The sequence below is a fragment of the Coregonus lavaretus genome, assembly GCF_964263955.1.
Source record: "Coregonus lavaretus genome assembly, chromosome: 30".
Taxonomy (NCBI): Eukaryota; Metazoa; Chordata; class Actinopteri; order Salmoniformes; family Salmonidae; genus Coregonus; species Coregonus lavaretus.
The window spans coordinates 16,069,665-16,084,925 of record NC_140017.1 but is presented as its reverse complement, the minus strand read 5'-3'; the positions used below and the strand labels follow the sequence as shown (position 1 = coordinate 16,084,925).

Here is a 15,261-nt window from a genome sequence, read left to right as displayed (position 1 = left end):
GTGCTTAGGGTCGTTGTCCTGTTGGAAGATGAACCTCCCAGTCTGAGGTCCTGAGCGCTCTGGAGCAGGTTTTCATCAAGCATCTCTCTGTACTTTGCTCCGTTCATCTTTCCCTCGATCCTGACTAGTCTCCCAGTCCCTGCCGCTGAAAAACATCCCCACAGCATGATGCTGCCACCACCATACTTCACCGTAGGGATGGTGCCAGGTTTCCTCCAGACGTGACGCTTGGCATTCAGGCCAAATAGTTCAATCTTGGTTTCATCAGACCAGAGATTCTTGTTTCTCATGGTCTTAGAGTCTTTAGGTGCCTTTTGACAAACTCCAAGCGGGCTGTCATGTGCCTTTTACTGAGGAGTGGCTTCTGTCTGGCCACTCTACCGTAAAGGCCTGATTGGTGGAGTGCTGCAGAGATGGTTGTCCTTCTGGAAGATTCTCCACAGAGGAAGTCTGGAACTCTGTCAGAGTGATCATCGGGTTCTTGGTCACCTCCCTAACCAACAACCTTCAATGCCGCAGACATTTTTTGGTACCCTTCCCCAGATCTGTGCCTCGACACAATCCTGTCTCGGAGCTCTACGGACAATTCCTTCGACCTCACGGCTTGGTTTTTGCTCTGACATGCACTGTCAACTGTGGGACCTTTATATAGACCGGTGTGTGTGCCTTTCCAAATCATGTCCAATCAATTGAATTTACCACAGGTGGACGCCAAGTTGTAGAAACATCTCAAGGATGAGCAATGGAAACAGGATGCACCTGAGCTCAATTTCAAGTCTCATAGAAAAGGGTCTGAATACTTATGCAAATAAGGTATTTCAGTTTTTGTATTTTTAATACATTTACAAAAATTTCTAAAAGCCTGTTTTCGCTTTGTTTTTATGGGGTATTGTGTGTAGAATCCATTTTAGAATAAGGCTGTAACGTAACAAAATGTGGAAAAAGTCAAGGGGTCTGAATACTTTCCAAATGCACTGTATACAAAAGTATGTGGACACGCCTTCAAATTAGTGGATTCGGCTATTTCAGCCACACCTGTTGCTGATAGAGTATATAATCGAGCAAACAGCCATGCAATCTCCATAGACAAACATTTGCAGTGGAATGGCTCGTACTGAAGAGCTCAGTGACTTTCAACGTGACACCGTCATAGGATGCCACCTTTCCAACAAGTCAGTTCGTCTAATTTCTGCCCTGCTAGAGCTGCCCAGGTCAACTGTCAGTGCTGTTATTGTGAAGTGGAAACGTCTAGGAGCAACATCTCAGCCATGAAGTGGTAGGCCACACAAGCTCACAGAACGGGACCCCCGTGTGCTGAAGCATGTAAAAATCGTCTGTCCTCGGTTGCAACACTCACTACCGAGTTCCAAACTGCCTCTGGAAGCAATGTCAGCACAAGAACTGTTCGTCGGGAGCATCATGAAATGGGTTTCCATGGCCGAGCAACTGCACACAAGCCTAATGCACAATGCCAAGCGTCGGCTGGAGTGGTGTAAAGCTCGCCGACATTGGACTCTGGAGCAGTGGAAACGCCTTCTCTGGAGTGATGAATCACGCTTCACCATCTGGCAGTCCGACGGACCAATCTGGGTTTGGCGAATGCCAGGAGAACGCTACCTGCCCAAATGCATAGTGCCAACTGTAAAGTTTGGTGGAGGAGGAATAATGGTCTGGGGCTGTTTTTCATGGTTTGGGCTAGGCCCCTTAGTTCCAATGAAAGGAATGTTAACGCTACAGCATACAATGACATTCTAGATTATTCTGTGCTTCCAACTTTGTGGCAACAGTTTGGGGAAGGCCCTTTCCTGTTTCAGCATGACAATGCCCCCGTGCACCAAGCGAGGTCCATACAGGAATTGTTTGTCGAGATCTGTGTGGAAGAACTTGACTGGCCTGCACAGATCCCTGACCTCAACCCCATCGGCGACTGCGAGTCAGGCCTAATCGCCCAACATCAGTGCCCAACCTCACTAATGCTCTTGTGGGGCTGAATGGAAGCAAGTCCCTGCAGCAATGTTCCAACATCTAGTGGAAAGCCTTCCCAGAAGAGTGGAGGCTGTTGTAGCAGCAAAGGTGGGGACCAACTCCATATTAATGCCCATGATTTTGGAGTGAGCAGATTTTGGAATGAGCAGGTGCCCACATACTTTTGGTCATGTAGTGAATGTGAAAATGGCATGTTTCTATGTTTTGTAGTAAAAAAGATTGAGGAAGATAAGTGTTTCCAATGACATCAACAACCAATTATTAGACCATTTGTAGGCAATGCCTACTCATAACTGGTTAAAATCACATGATGCATTGGAAACATATCTTCCTCTATCTTTTTTACTATAAAACATAGAAACGCGCCATTTTCACATGTTCATTTTGGGGGGATGCTGGAGATGATGAATAGGAAGTTGAACATTTTTGAAATGTCCCTTTTTAATGAATATACAAAATGTTTATTGTGTGTATGTTTACAGTTTTTGTAGCATGCATATTTCATCTATGTAGCACATTGTGAGTGGTAGGTCAGATTGTCAGAACACCGTAAATTGATATGAGAAACACTAAGGTCAATCTCCCGTTACTTTTGTTTCCCCCAGGATAATAGAATGCCAGGGCTTGCCTCTGATCAGCGGACAGAACTGTGACCCGTATGCTACTGTCTCGCTCGTTGGGCCTGCCAGGTAAGACTAGACTACCGTCCTCTGCAGTGGAACATGATTATGGGCTCACTTCAATTTTAGGCATTATATCATTTTTTACATTATTTCATATAGACCCCCATGAGAAAGGTTTGAGTATATTTCGGACTCTTCTGTCTCCTTAGGTCTGATCAGAAGAAAACAAAGGTGAAAAAGAAGACCAGCGACCCTCAGTTTGAGGAAACATTTTATTTTGAGGTAAACGTAATTTACATCTGGCAGCTCATGTCATCTCAGTTTTCTTCCAAATGGAAGAAAACTGACTAAACTACCAGGACTTTTCCATTCAAAAAAAATGTCAACCATTTTCTGTTGCGTGCCTTAATCAACGCAACCTAGGTGTCTGGCTGATTTTGACAGTTCATGTCATCCGAGTTGGTATTTGCTGGAGAAGACTGATGTAAATTCCGTTTTGTTGTTGTCCCCAGGTCACAAGGCCCAACAGTTACACAAAAAAGTCTCATTTCCAAGTAGAGGAGGAAGACATTGAAAAGCTGGAGATCAAGTGAGTCATCTCCCCTTTACTCTCCTCTTCCTTTTCCCTCTTCTTTCCTCTCTGCTTCTTATCTTTCGTCTCTTGTTTTCTCTCTTCTCTTCTTCCCTCTTCTCTTTTTTCCCTGTTCTTTTCTCTTCACTTCTTTTACTTCTCTTTTTTTCCTATTTTCTTTCCAACCTTTGACAGAACATTTGTGGGTTGGTTTTTTCCCCACACTGACACAGACCACCATACCTCCTGTAGGCGGGAGAGGATTTTCAGTATGTTTGAATTAAACCAGATTTGATTGGATTGTGTTAGTCACAACAGGTGTAGTGTGTAATGCAAAGATGGTGGGGTTTGTGTCTCTGTTTGCGTCACTTACAGCGGACTGACTCCTAGCTACATAGCTCACAGGGTTTACAGTGGGGTAAGACTAGGCTGGGCCGAGAGAGGTAAACACACATGCATGACTTTCAGGTTTGGATTTGAGGTGATTTTATTTGCATGTGTATCTTTTTAAGTGTACTGCAATTTGTATACTTCACACAGGTAAGGACTAACTCTTCAGTGTATCTTGTGTTAAGTGTTGAGATATATATGTGGTTGTGTTTTCTGTGAGTGTATCAGTCAGCCAATGGTGAAGTGGTATGTTTGGAAGGGGAAGGAGCATTGGTCCCTTATTTGTAGATTTTGAAGGTGTATTTGCAAATATCACATTCAATTTGTATGTGTGATTGAGTGTTTATTTTGATCTCTTGCTCTCTTTCGCTCTCTCTCTCTCTCTCTCGCTCTCGCTCTCTCGCTCTCTCTCGCTCTCTCTGTGTGTGTATGTTCCTGTGCAGAGTTGACTTGTGGAACAATGGGAATTTGGCGCAGGATGTTTTCCTTGGGGAGACGCGGGTATCTGTCAAGATCCTGCGAAATGACCACATTCACAGGGCCTGGTAAGAACGGTGACACACCACATCACAGGTTCACCTCGCACATTCTCTTCCTGGTGCTTCCGCGCCAGGTTACTCACGCTAAGTCGTGAGATTTCACATACCGATGCACCAATATGCATAGGTGCATGTAGCATTTGCATGCCCATAGCAGCCCACAGCTCTAGCTTCTAACTACACACTCAGACACTGCTGTGCGTGTATTCGGAAACACACTGACTGCATTCGAAATGGCACCCTATTCCTTATAATAGTGCACTACTTTGTACCAGAGCCACATAGTCTGCTAGGGAAATCGGGTGACATTGACACACTTCTCTCACATGGACACGTTGTGCACTCACTGCATGCAGCCACACGCCTGCTGCTGCTGCTGCATTCAACCTGAAGAATGTAATCTGACTGCAGCGCTAGCTAGCTAGCTGAAACGAATGGACTGATTAGCAGATGAAAAGGACAGGAATGACACAGAGGCTCTTACGTACTCCGCTGCTACTCGCCTCGTTTTATCAGCCACCAGAATCCGTCGCGCTGACGTCACATCCCTCACAGTGCTGACTTTCCTTCCGCGTAGATCCGTGGATGCTAGATCAGATCTTCACATTGTGGGACGGATTTTAAAAAGAGCTGGGCCCATACTCAGAAATAATATGAGTAGGAGGACTGCTGATCTTGGATCAGGTCCCCCCCTTTCCATATAATCTTATTCATTATTAAACTGATCAAAAATATAAATGCAACATGCAACAATTTTAAAGATTTTACTTAGTTACAGTTCATATAAGGAAATCAGTCAATTGAAATAAATTAATTAGGATTTTACATGACTGGGCAGGGGTGCAGCCATGGGTCAGCCTTGGAGGGCATAGGCCAACCCACTTGGCAGCCAGGCCCAGCCAATCAGAATGAGTTTTTCCCCACAAAAGGGCTTGATTACAGACAGAAATACTCCTCAGCACGGATTGGCTGTAAAATTATCCTATTGATTTCTCCCGCCGGAGCGGCATCTGTTGTCAAACTGGGAAAACTTTTCTGACATTGTGGCTTTGTTATCTAGTTGAAATCGCTCGGTCATTTCCTGGTTGCTAAAATTCGATACTGTTCGCTCAATTTCAATTTGTGAGAAAACAAGCACTGAATCATGTAGGGAATCATTGTACCAAAATATCGTTTTTACAGCTGTTTGAAGCTGGTAGACCAAAGCCGAAAGTTGCTTTCAGTTTTGGTCCACCAGCTTTAAACAGTGGTTTCTTTTTCGAAAATTCTGTGTGTAGCACCTGGAGATTAACCTGTGCCAGATCCTGTCCCCCAGTCTAGCAACTCTATATCTGATAACTTTTTGGACCGGTTGCTTCCTTTGTGTCCTCAGACTGCTTTGAACACTGCGATGGCGGTGTTCTGTAAACAGAGTGTGTGTGTGTGTGTGTGTGTGTGTGCGAGGATCTAGGTGATAAGGAATTGTGCAGATACCGATCTATGCATTTTGCATGAGGGCCGTGAGACTAGTGTGTGGGCGTCAGTTTGCATGGAGCCAGCAGCACCCAATCTCTCCTGTAGTGAGAGGGTGGGATGATCATTACATGCACGCTGTAACATACAGACCCACAACTCGGCTGAACAAAATGTATACTGATCTATTGACTCTGTCCCAGAATACACAGGCTCAGCTCAAGTCTCTGTGTGTCTGTGTACTGCAGTATGACTACAGTGCAAGCAGATTAGAGACAAACATAGCTGCAGAGTTCAATCCTGATGTAACTCAGTAAAAACTGCTCCATCTGTTGGTGGCTATGCAGGCCCACCAAGCTCATTTACACACTGCTTAAACACAGCTTAAACATATCAAATGTTATTGGTCACATACACATATTTAGCAAATGTAGTCGAAATGCTTGAGTTCCTAGCTCCAACAGTGCAGTAGTATCTAACAATTCACAACAATACACACATCTAAAAGTAAAAGAATGGAATCAAAATCAAATCAAGTTTTATTTGCCAAATGCGCCGAATACAACAGGTGTAGACCTTACAGTGAAATGCTTACTTACAAGCCCTTTAACCAACAATGCAGTTTTTAAGAAAAATAAGTGTTAAGTAAAAAATAAAATGCTAATAGTCCGGGTAGCCATGATTAGCTGTTCAGGAGTCTTATGGCTTGGGGGTAGAAGCTGTTAAGAAGCCTATTGGACCTAGACTTGGCGCTCCTGTACCGCTTGCCGTGCGGTAGCAGAGAGAACAGTCTATGACTAGGGTGGCTGGAGTCTGACAATTTTTAGAAATATATATATATATTAGGATGAGGAATGTCAGAGTGGCATTTACTAGAATACAGTATACACATATGAAATGAGTAAAACAGTATGTAAACATTATTAATGTGACCAGTGATTCCATGTCTATGTACATAGGGTAGCAGCCTCTAAGGTGCAGGGTTGAGTAACCGGGTAGTGATGATTTGAAAGTGAAAAAGCACTATATGGCTGAAAACATCCCATATTTCATGACCCATGTAGCAGGCAGCATTGACAGTAGAGGGAGTGTATCATTTGCGTTTCACCACTAGGGTTGCGAAATTCTGGTAACTTTTCCAAAATGTTCACTACTCATCACTGTCAAAAACAAATGTGTCGGTTGGCCATCACTCTATATGGCTGACTGGGTGTGTTTTGTTGTGTGTCTTTCCCCTGGTTCACAGGTATCTCCTCCAGCCCAAAGGGAACGGGAAGTCCAAGACAGACGACCTGGGCTCTCTGAGGCTCAACGTAACCTACACAGAGGACAATGTGCTGCCTTCCGCCTGCTACACACCCCTCCGCACGCTGCTGCTCAAGTCCCCAGACATTAAGGTATTAACCTCAGACCTGCCTTGTTCACACACCTGCTCCTGTCTGTCTGAATGGTACATTATGCTCATTAAGGAACTTAAAGGGATGCTAGCTGATACCCATAGGCTTCCAGTCATTGCACTAACGCTAGTTAGCATTGGCTTGCGAAACTACCTCTAACTTCCTTCATACTGGACACAGAGTCATAAAAATGGTATCCACATGTTCATCTGACTCTGGGGAAGTAGATACAGGGCCAAAATCCCCAAGTATCCCTTTAAGGAAGGAAGTTATGAGTGTACAATAGAGGACGCATAGGACCGACAATCGGTCAAAAACTGTCAGTGGCCAACCATCGGCCACAATCCCCACGGTGTATTCCACACCGCTGCCAGTAGTTTGTCGTGAGTGGTGGCCGTCTACATGTGGAATTGCAGTCAACCAATAACCATTAGTGGCTGACGAATCAACGCTCACATTATGGTGCCTTTATCTCTGTCTATCTCTCTTCTCCCTCTCAGCCCATATCGGCGTCAGCGGCCCACATTCTGGTGGACATCTGCAGGGAGAGGTACGAGGCGGTGCTGCCCGTGGTCCGCCTGCTGCTCCACCACAGCCGCCTGGTGCCCTTCGTCTCCGCCATCGTTGCCCTGGAGCTGGAGAACACTCAGTGAGTAGTACACACACTTCTCCTGGGCCCTATGGGCTCTGGACAAAAGTAGTGCTCGATATAGTGAATAGGCATCCTGACCTCTGAACCCCGTCTTGTCTGTCTAGGGAGGCCAACACCATTTTCCGTGGCAACTCCCTGGCGACGCGCTGCATCGACGACATGATGAAGATTGTAGGGCGGAGCTACCTGACGGTTACCCTGAAGCCTGTATTGGATGAGGTAATGTACATCATATGTTACCTAGGTAATGATGTGAGCAAATTGATTATATCATAGATTAACACTGATCCTAAGAAGTAAGCCATGCTATGAACCACATCATAGAAGCTCATTAACCTAGGAACAACATGTTTGAAAATGCATTCAAAACTGCATAACATCTAAATACAAAGTTCTCAATTTTCTTTGTAGATTTGTGAATCAAACAAAACCTGTGAGATTGATCCGATCAAACTGAAAGAGGGAGATAACGTTGAGGTGAACAAGGTACAGTATACATTTGTCTGGTGCATCGCAAGCTGGCTATCAGTGTATTGTCTAGTAGTGGGGGGGGGGGTATACAGAATGAAGTGTTAATAAACGTGTGTGTTCACGACGTGTGTGTGTCCGTCCTCTCTCCAGGAGAACCTGCAGGGGTACGTTCAGAAGGTGTTCTCGTCCATCACCCAGTCCAGCTCCAGCTGTCCCCCGCTCATGTGTGACGTGTTCCGCTCACTGCGTCAACTGGCCTCCAAGCGGTTCCCAGGTGAGCAGGGCATCACACACATCTTCCTCCTCTCTCCTCACCTTCATCCTACCTCCTCATCCTCAGCAGGATTTCAAAATTCCGAAAACCTTTCCAAAATTCCCGGGTTTAAAAATAAATCCATTTGGGGGTTTGCCGAACTTTCCGGGAAAGTTTCTGTAGTTTTGCAACCCTGTTCCTCAGTCACAGCTCTCTCATCGATACTCACTGTGCCTCATCACATTAGAGAGAATGTCCACTAACCACAAATCAAAGCTTCTGAGATGTTTTCATACCGCAAATATAGAGCTGATCTTGTGTAAATCCCATTATAAGCATTAGTGTAGAAAGGTCCAGGTCTCTATCCAAAGGAAAATATATGTTAGATTAGATACAGAAATATTATGCCAGTCTTTCCCAAGTATTATCTAGTTACTTTATAAAAAAAAGACTCTGTAAAAGGAAGTGTAATGAATCTTCCATCAGTAAGCAGCATGTTCTAGAGACCATGTCCACCATGAGGTGGAGCCGGAAGCCTGACTAAAGTGCAGGAGATTGTCTCGTAGTATGTATGCTACTGAATCTGTGAGAAGGTCCTGTTAATGTGTAGTGTTGGAGCTTGGTACGAGTCATGTTCTCATAAGCCACATGCTTAAAGGGATAGTTCACCCAAATAAAAAAAGGACATCCTTGTTTTCTTACTTTGTGAGCAGTCAATGGACAAGGACAGGGAGCAATCCGAGCATTAGTTTTCTTTTTGGTTCACCTGTCCCCTCCTTTCTCTCCCTTCCTCCTCTCCCCTGCAGATGATCCTCACGTCCAGTATTCAGCGGTCAGCAGCTTCGTGTTCCTGCGCTTCTTCGCCGTCGCCGTTCTCTCGCCACACACCTTCCAGCTCCGTCCACACCATCCTGTGAGTACACCCATATACATATATTTTTTACATTTGTGTCACAGGAGGTATCCCAAGTGTTTACACTGTATAGCTACTTAGAAGTGAAAGTGTTCCCCCTATATTCATTTAGCAGCGACGCCTCGCTGCTGCTAAGTCGTTGCCACCACTCCCATAAATATGATTTAAAAAATATTGTATTTTTATTTGTACAAAATATTTCTTCAGAGATGTGCTTTTAAGATAGTGAGAGATTTCGTCAATTAAGCGCTTTTTCTACTTAACAAGAGTCCAATGAACTCATGGATACCATTTTTATGTCTATGCATGCAGTTTGAAGTTAGCAATTGCTAACTAGCATTAGCGCAATGACTGGAAGTCTTTGGAAGCAGCTAGTTATAGGAACTGCTAGCTATTCCTATAAATTTGTCATTGTGCTAACGCTAGTTAGAAATGACTTGCGAAACTACCTTAAACGTCCTTTAAACTGCACACAGAGACATAAAAATGGTATCCATGAGTTCATCTGACTCTAGGTAAGTAGAAAAAGGGCTTCATTGCCTAAATCTTGCACTATCCCACTATCCCTTTTTATGTTTTTTGGAGTAAGATGTCCTTTAAAAAAAAAATCACAAGAAGTGACCTTCTCAGTCAGTCTACAAAAAAAAAGAAGTCAGAGTTGAACATCCTAAATATCCCACTTAGACTCTTCCATTAACAAATGGCACCAGCAGGGACCACCGAGGCAACAAAGAAAAACAAACATTGAAATCCAACAACACCTTTGTAAAGTAGGCTAGGTTGCCAACAATGGCTAAACCAAGCGCGAAGCACTAGTCAACTGTTTTATAATAAAGTTGCGCTAGGCCTAGCCTACAACCGAACTGAATTGTTAGCCAAGTTATTCTAATGAATCCCATGTAGCCTATGATATTACTGTGTTGGCCTAATTAGCATTCTACCATGTCATTTATTAGTAAATGTATCTGTACTGTAGCCTAAATGTTAGAATTAGGTCCTACAGGGGATAGGTCTATTTCTTTGCAAAATCCCAGGACAATCCTTTCACTTAGATTACTGCAGTAAACCCATACCCTAGCTCTTTTAAGGGATCTGTGGTTGAACATGAGCATCGCTCAAAGCATTTCAGACCATTTAAATACAGTAAGAGTGTGAATGATATTTACTCCAGAAGTACATGCTTCAAAATAAGTAAGTTTAGAGAATCTGTCATCGATTTAGGAAGGGGGTGTGTGTTCTGCCAGCCAGTGTTTGCGTATTAAGTCTTGTTGATGCTGGAGGCTATTACACCTCTGAGGAGATGGACATTTTCCTTCTATCATTCCCAGAACGTCATCTACAGATGGCGCTGAAGGGAGAGATTGGACCTCCTTCCAAACCAGGGCTGACTAAAAAGCATGCAAAGAACCCATATAGCACAGCAGAAAAAGTAGCAGTGGCTTTTAAATGTCAAATCTACATTGTAATTTCACTTATTTCCAAAATGTGATGTTCCAATGACGGAATGGTGTGTAGGCTACCACAAACTTCCTATGTTTGTCAGAAATGATTTATGTTTAGTAAAATAAAATCTTACAAAAATAAGTGATGACATCAAAGGCTGAACAAGATAAAAATGCTTAGTAATTCTTCCATCTCAAAAATTACATATTTGGTAGGGTAGATTAGATAAGTGTTTCTGAATTAATTCCTGGGGGACCCTCGGGAGAGCACATTTTTATTCTAACCCAGCAATAACACCTGATTCGAATAATCAACCTATCATTAAACCCTTCATTTATAGAGTTAGGAGTGTTATTACTGCGTAACAAATGAGGGTCCCCCATGATTGATTTGAGAAACTGGAATAGATTCCAATTTTTTATTGATGCATATTCACATAAGCTGACTGTTTTTACACAGATTTCTGAAAAAATTTGTACACACGAGACTCTCTGTGTCAAGTGTTTCCCAATAATAATTTTGTCACGCCCTGGCTCTGGGGACACTGTTATGTTGAGCCAGGGTGTGTAATTCTATGTTTGTATTTCTATGTTGGCCTGAGTGACTCCCAATCAGAGGCAACGAGTGTCAGCTGGTTGTCTCTGATTGGGAGCCATATTTAACTGTCTGTCTTTCACTTTGTGTTTGTGGTTTCTTGTTCTTATTTGGTTTGTTTATGTAACCAGAGACATCACGTTTTCGTCTGTTATTTTGATCGTGTGATCATTCTAATAAATATAATGTTCGCATTCAACGCTGCGCCTTGGTCTCTCCCTGACGATCGTGACAGAAGAAACCACCAAAACCAGACCAAGCAGCGTGTCCAGGAGCCATCGCTAGCAGATCTCCGTGGCAACCTCGACTGGGTCAAGCCTAGTGAGGAGCAGAGAGGGTGGACTTGGGAACAGTTGAGGAAGAGCTTTGACTGGGTCAAGCCCATTGAGGAGCTGAATAGCGGGAGTTGGAGACAGAAGAGCGAGAGTTGGGCGAGAACGATAGAGGCCTGGCCCACGGGGAGGAGAGACCCCCAGAAATTTTTTAGGGGGGGGCTCACGACGTCGGGGCAGCAGGAGGCCGCGATAGAGCGGTCCAGCGGGTTGGCAGAGGAGGCCGCCAGGTTATGGGGGCCACTGGTCGAAGAGGGGATGGAAGGTGGAGAGGCACGGCGAGAGGTACTGGGGTGTGTTACCAGTCCGGTCCGGCCCGTTCCAGATCCCGATGTAGGGCCAGTGGTGTGTGTCCCCAGTACGGTCCGGTCTGTTCCTGCTCCCCGCACCAAGTCAGTGGTGCGCTTCGTCAGCCCGGCTCGACCCGTTCCTGCTCCCCGCACCAAGTCTGTGGTGCGTTTCGTCAGCCCTGTCCGGCCCGTTCCTGCTCTCCGCACCAAGTCTGTGGTGCGTTTCGTCAGCCCTGTCCGGCCCGTTCCTGCTCTCCGCACCAAGTCTGTGGTGCGCGTCGCCAGCCCAGTCCGGCCCATTCCTGCTCCCCGCACCAAGTCTGTGGTGCGTTTCGTCAGCCCGGCTCGGCCCGTTCCTGCTCCCCGCACCAAGTCTACGGTGCGTGTCGCCAGCTCGGCCCGGCCTGCTCCCCGCACCAAGTCAGTGGTGCGTTTCGTCAGCCCTGTCCGGCCCGCTCCTACTCCCCACACCAAGCCAGTGGTGTGCGTCGTCAGTCCAGCACGGCCCGTGCCTGTTCCCCACACCAAGCCAGTGGTGTGCGTCGTCGGTCCGGCACGGCCCGTGCCTGTTCCACTGGTGCCTGGTTCGGCACCGGTCAGATGCGTTACGCCGGAGCTAGAGCAATCCGCTCCATCAGTGTGCAGTCCAGCTCCGGCCAGCGGGGCCAGACCGGACCAGGGGTACTTTGGGGGGTTGGAGAGGGAGTGGGGATCAGGCCCGGAGCCGGATCCGCCGCCAAGGCGGAGTGCCCACCCGGTCCCTCCCCTGTGGTATTTAGTTGGCGCGGTCGGAGTCCGCGCCTTTAGGGGGGGTGTCACGCCCTGGCTCTGGGGACACTGTTATGTTGAGCCAGGGTGTGTAATTCTATGTTTGTATTTCTATGTTGGCCTGAGTGACTCCCAATCAGAGGCAACGAGTGTCAGCTGGTTGTCTCTGATTGGGAGCCATATTTAACTGTCTGTCTTTCACTTTGTGTTTGTGGTTTCTTGTTCTTATTTGGTTTGTTTATGTAACCAGAGACATCACGTTTTCGTCTGTTATTTTGATCGTGTGATCATTCTAATAAATATAATGTTCGCATTCAACGCTGCGCCTTGGTCTCTCCCTGACGATCGTGACAAATTTAGCAGTGGTGCCCTGCTGTTGTGATATATAAACTGGGTCGTATTCATTAGGGCACGCAACAGAGATTTTTTTTGTTTTACATTTTGCAATGGAAAATGATAATAAGTGTTTGTCCAATAACTTATTGTCAATTACAAGCACCGCTAGTCCATCCCTCCCTCCCTGTTTGTTTGTTTTTATTCCGTTTGGTGCCTAATGAACATGACCCTGGTATTTGACCGCCTTTTGTACACTCATCTGTCAGGACCTAGAGGTCTCCCGAACACTCACTCTCATCTCCAAGACCATCCAGACTCTGGGGAGCTGGGGTAGCCTGTCCAAAAACAAACTGGTATGTATGTATGTATGTATGTATGTATGTATGTCTGATCAGCCTGTCAACATGCTCACCAATCAATTTATCAGTCTTCCCTTTTGTCTATCAGTTAGTCAACGTGTCTGTCAGTATCGTATCATATAATTAATTCCAACTGAGCATAGACGTCAGTTCAAGGTCTTTTTTTAATTTACATTTGGTTGAGTTGTCAACTAACGTGACTTCAATGTGAAATCAACAAAACATTTCACCATGTCATTGTATTTAGGTTAAAAGTTGGGTGAAAAAAAGACAATGCCCTTAGTTACATTGACTTTTTGAAAATTCAATTAGTTTTCCATGCTGATTCAACATCATATAGATTTTTTTGGGGGGTTGAAATGACATGGAAACAATGTTGATTTAACCCGTTTTTGCCCAGTGGGTTGTCTGAAGGTCTGCTCTGAGCTAAACTAACACCTTTTGTGTCTGTGTTTTGTCTTTAGTCTAGTTTTAAAGAATCCTACATGTACGATTTCTTCAAATCATTCCAAGAAGACAAATGTATTGAAAAAGTAAAAAAGGTAAGTTGTTGGTTGTGAAGCGACCTTCCTATTACATTAGATTTTGTAGATTTAGATTTTGTAGACCACGTGTCAAACTCAAGGTTTTACCAACCACATGTTGGTAAATCATTTTTGCATTGCTGATTTAGCATGGGGTTTCCCTCTAACATTGTGGCCTTGTGTGTGTGTGTGTGTGTGTGTGTGTGTGTGTGTGTGTGTGTGTGTGTGTGTGTGTGTGTGTGTGTGTAGTTCCTAGATGAGATCTCCTCCAACGTCAGTAAGGAGTCCAGCGGGGTGGAGGACTCTGTGGTTCTCAAAGAGGGGTGAGTGGCTCACATCCAGTTACTGGTTATAGCTAGTGGGGTAAAGATTTTGTGCCCGTTTCCTGGAATGAAAATGCTTTTTAGTCCAGGACTAAATCTTTAAACTTTATGTAAAAAGTTAGGTGACATGACTTGATTTTGACCTGACCAGAGGGGTTTGTCACTAAGCGGGATCATTAACTTAGCTAGCGAACTAACTCTAATAAACAGTCCCATATATATAGATTTTCTGGTTCATAAAGAAAGCTACACATAAATATGGGTTGTTGGCTGTAAAGTTAAACTTATTGGGCCAATGTCAAGTCTATATTTATTTTACTACAGGGAGGTACAGAAGCGGGCCCAGGGAAGGAAACTCATCGGCAAGAGGAACTTCAAGAAGAGGTGGCTCAGACTGACCAACAGGGAGCTCTCCTACCACAAGCACAGAGGTGAGACATGCACACACACACTCGCACACATATACCACCATAACCACTGAGCCCCCCATAGGGGGCAATGTTGGACTTGATCCCTCCATGGGCCAGGTTAGCCAGTTGTTTTGAAACGGTGGATTTTCTAGACATGTAACACTGTGTGAGCGTGTGGGACAAGGCTCTGAGCTTTTATCTCCCAGGGGAGATGGTGAATATATGGAACTCTACCCACGGGCCTCCCACAGAGAGGGGGAGGAATGCAGAAAGAGAGCCCTGTTCATTATAATGAGGGAGAAAGAGCCAGAGAGCGGCAGAAGAGGAGGAGGGAGAGTGAGAACCCTGGTCGTTATAGTGGGGCCCACCTGGCGGGTGTCCAGTACTCTACTCCTCACCTCAGAGGAGTACAGCCATACACACACGCTAGGCTCCTGGTTTCTCTGCCAGGCTCCTGTAGTTCTTGAAGAGAGGGCGGCTATGAGACACTGGGGGCTGCTGCCATAGCAGTATCACATACACACCAGACCTAACAACCTGCACGCATTTTGCGGTCAAAGTACGCTGGTACGAAAAACGACCCAAAAAGTACGCAACAAATAGGCTTCGAGTTGGCGCATTGGTTTTTGACTCGA

The 15,261-nt window shown here is 45.2% G+C and overlaps 1 protein-coding gene across 1 annotated transcript in view; it reads left to right on the top strand.

The window, feature by feature from the left end:
* LOC311105650 (ras GTPase-activating protein 2-like) overlaps positions 1-15,261 on the top strand; it is a 52,880-nt gene that overhangs the window by 15,341 nt on the left and 22,278 nt on the right. Inside the window, exons 6-19 of the mRNA XM_084147863.1 lie at positions 2,592-2,675; positions 2,819-2,891; positions 3,122-3,198; positions 4,014-4,115; positions 6,808-6,958; positions 7,459-7,607; positions 7,715-7,829; positions 8,022-8,096; positions 8,232-8,355; positions 9,141-9,247; positions 13,277-13,363; positions 13,834-13,911; positions 14,143-14,216; positions 14,541-14,647. Coding sequence (XP_084003989.1) covers positions 2,592-2,675; positions 2,819-2,891; positions 3,122-3,198; positions 4,014-4,115; positions 6,808-6,958; positions 7,459-7,607; positions 7,715-7,829; positions 8,022-8,096; positions 8,232-8,355; positions 9,141-9,247; positions 13,277-13,363; positions 13,834-13,911; positions 14,143-14,216; positions 14,541-14,647 — 1,403 coding nt within the window. The remainder of the gene's footprint in view (positions 1-2,591; positions 2,676-2,818; positions 2,892-3,121; positions 3,199-4,013; positions 4,116-6,807; positions 6,959-7,458; positions 7,608-7,714; positions 7,830-8,021; positions 8,097-8,231; positions 8,356-9,140; positions 9,248-13,276; positions 13,364-13,833; positions 13,912-14,142; positions 14,217-14,540; positions 14,648-15,261) is intronic.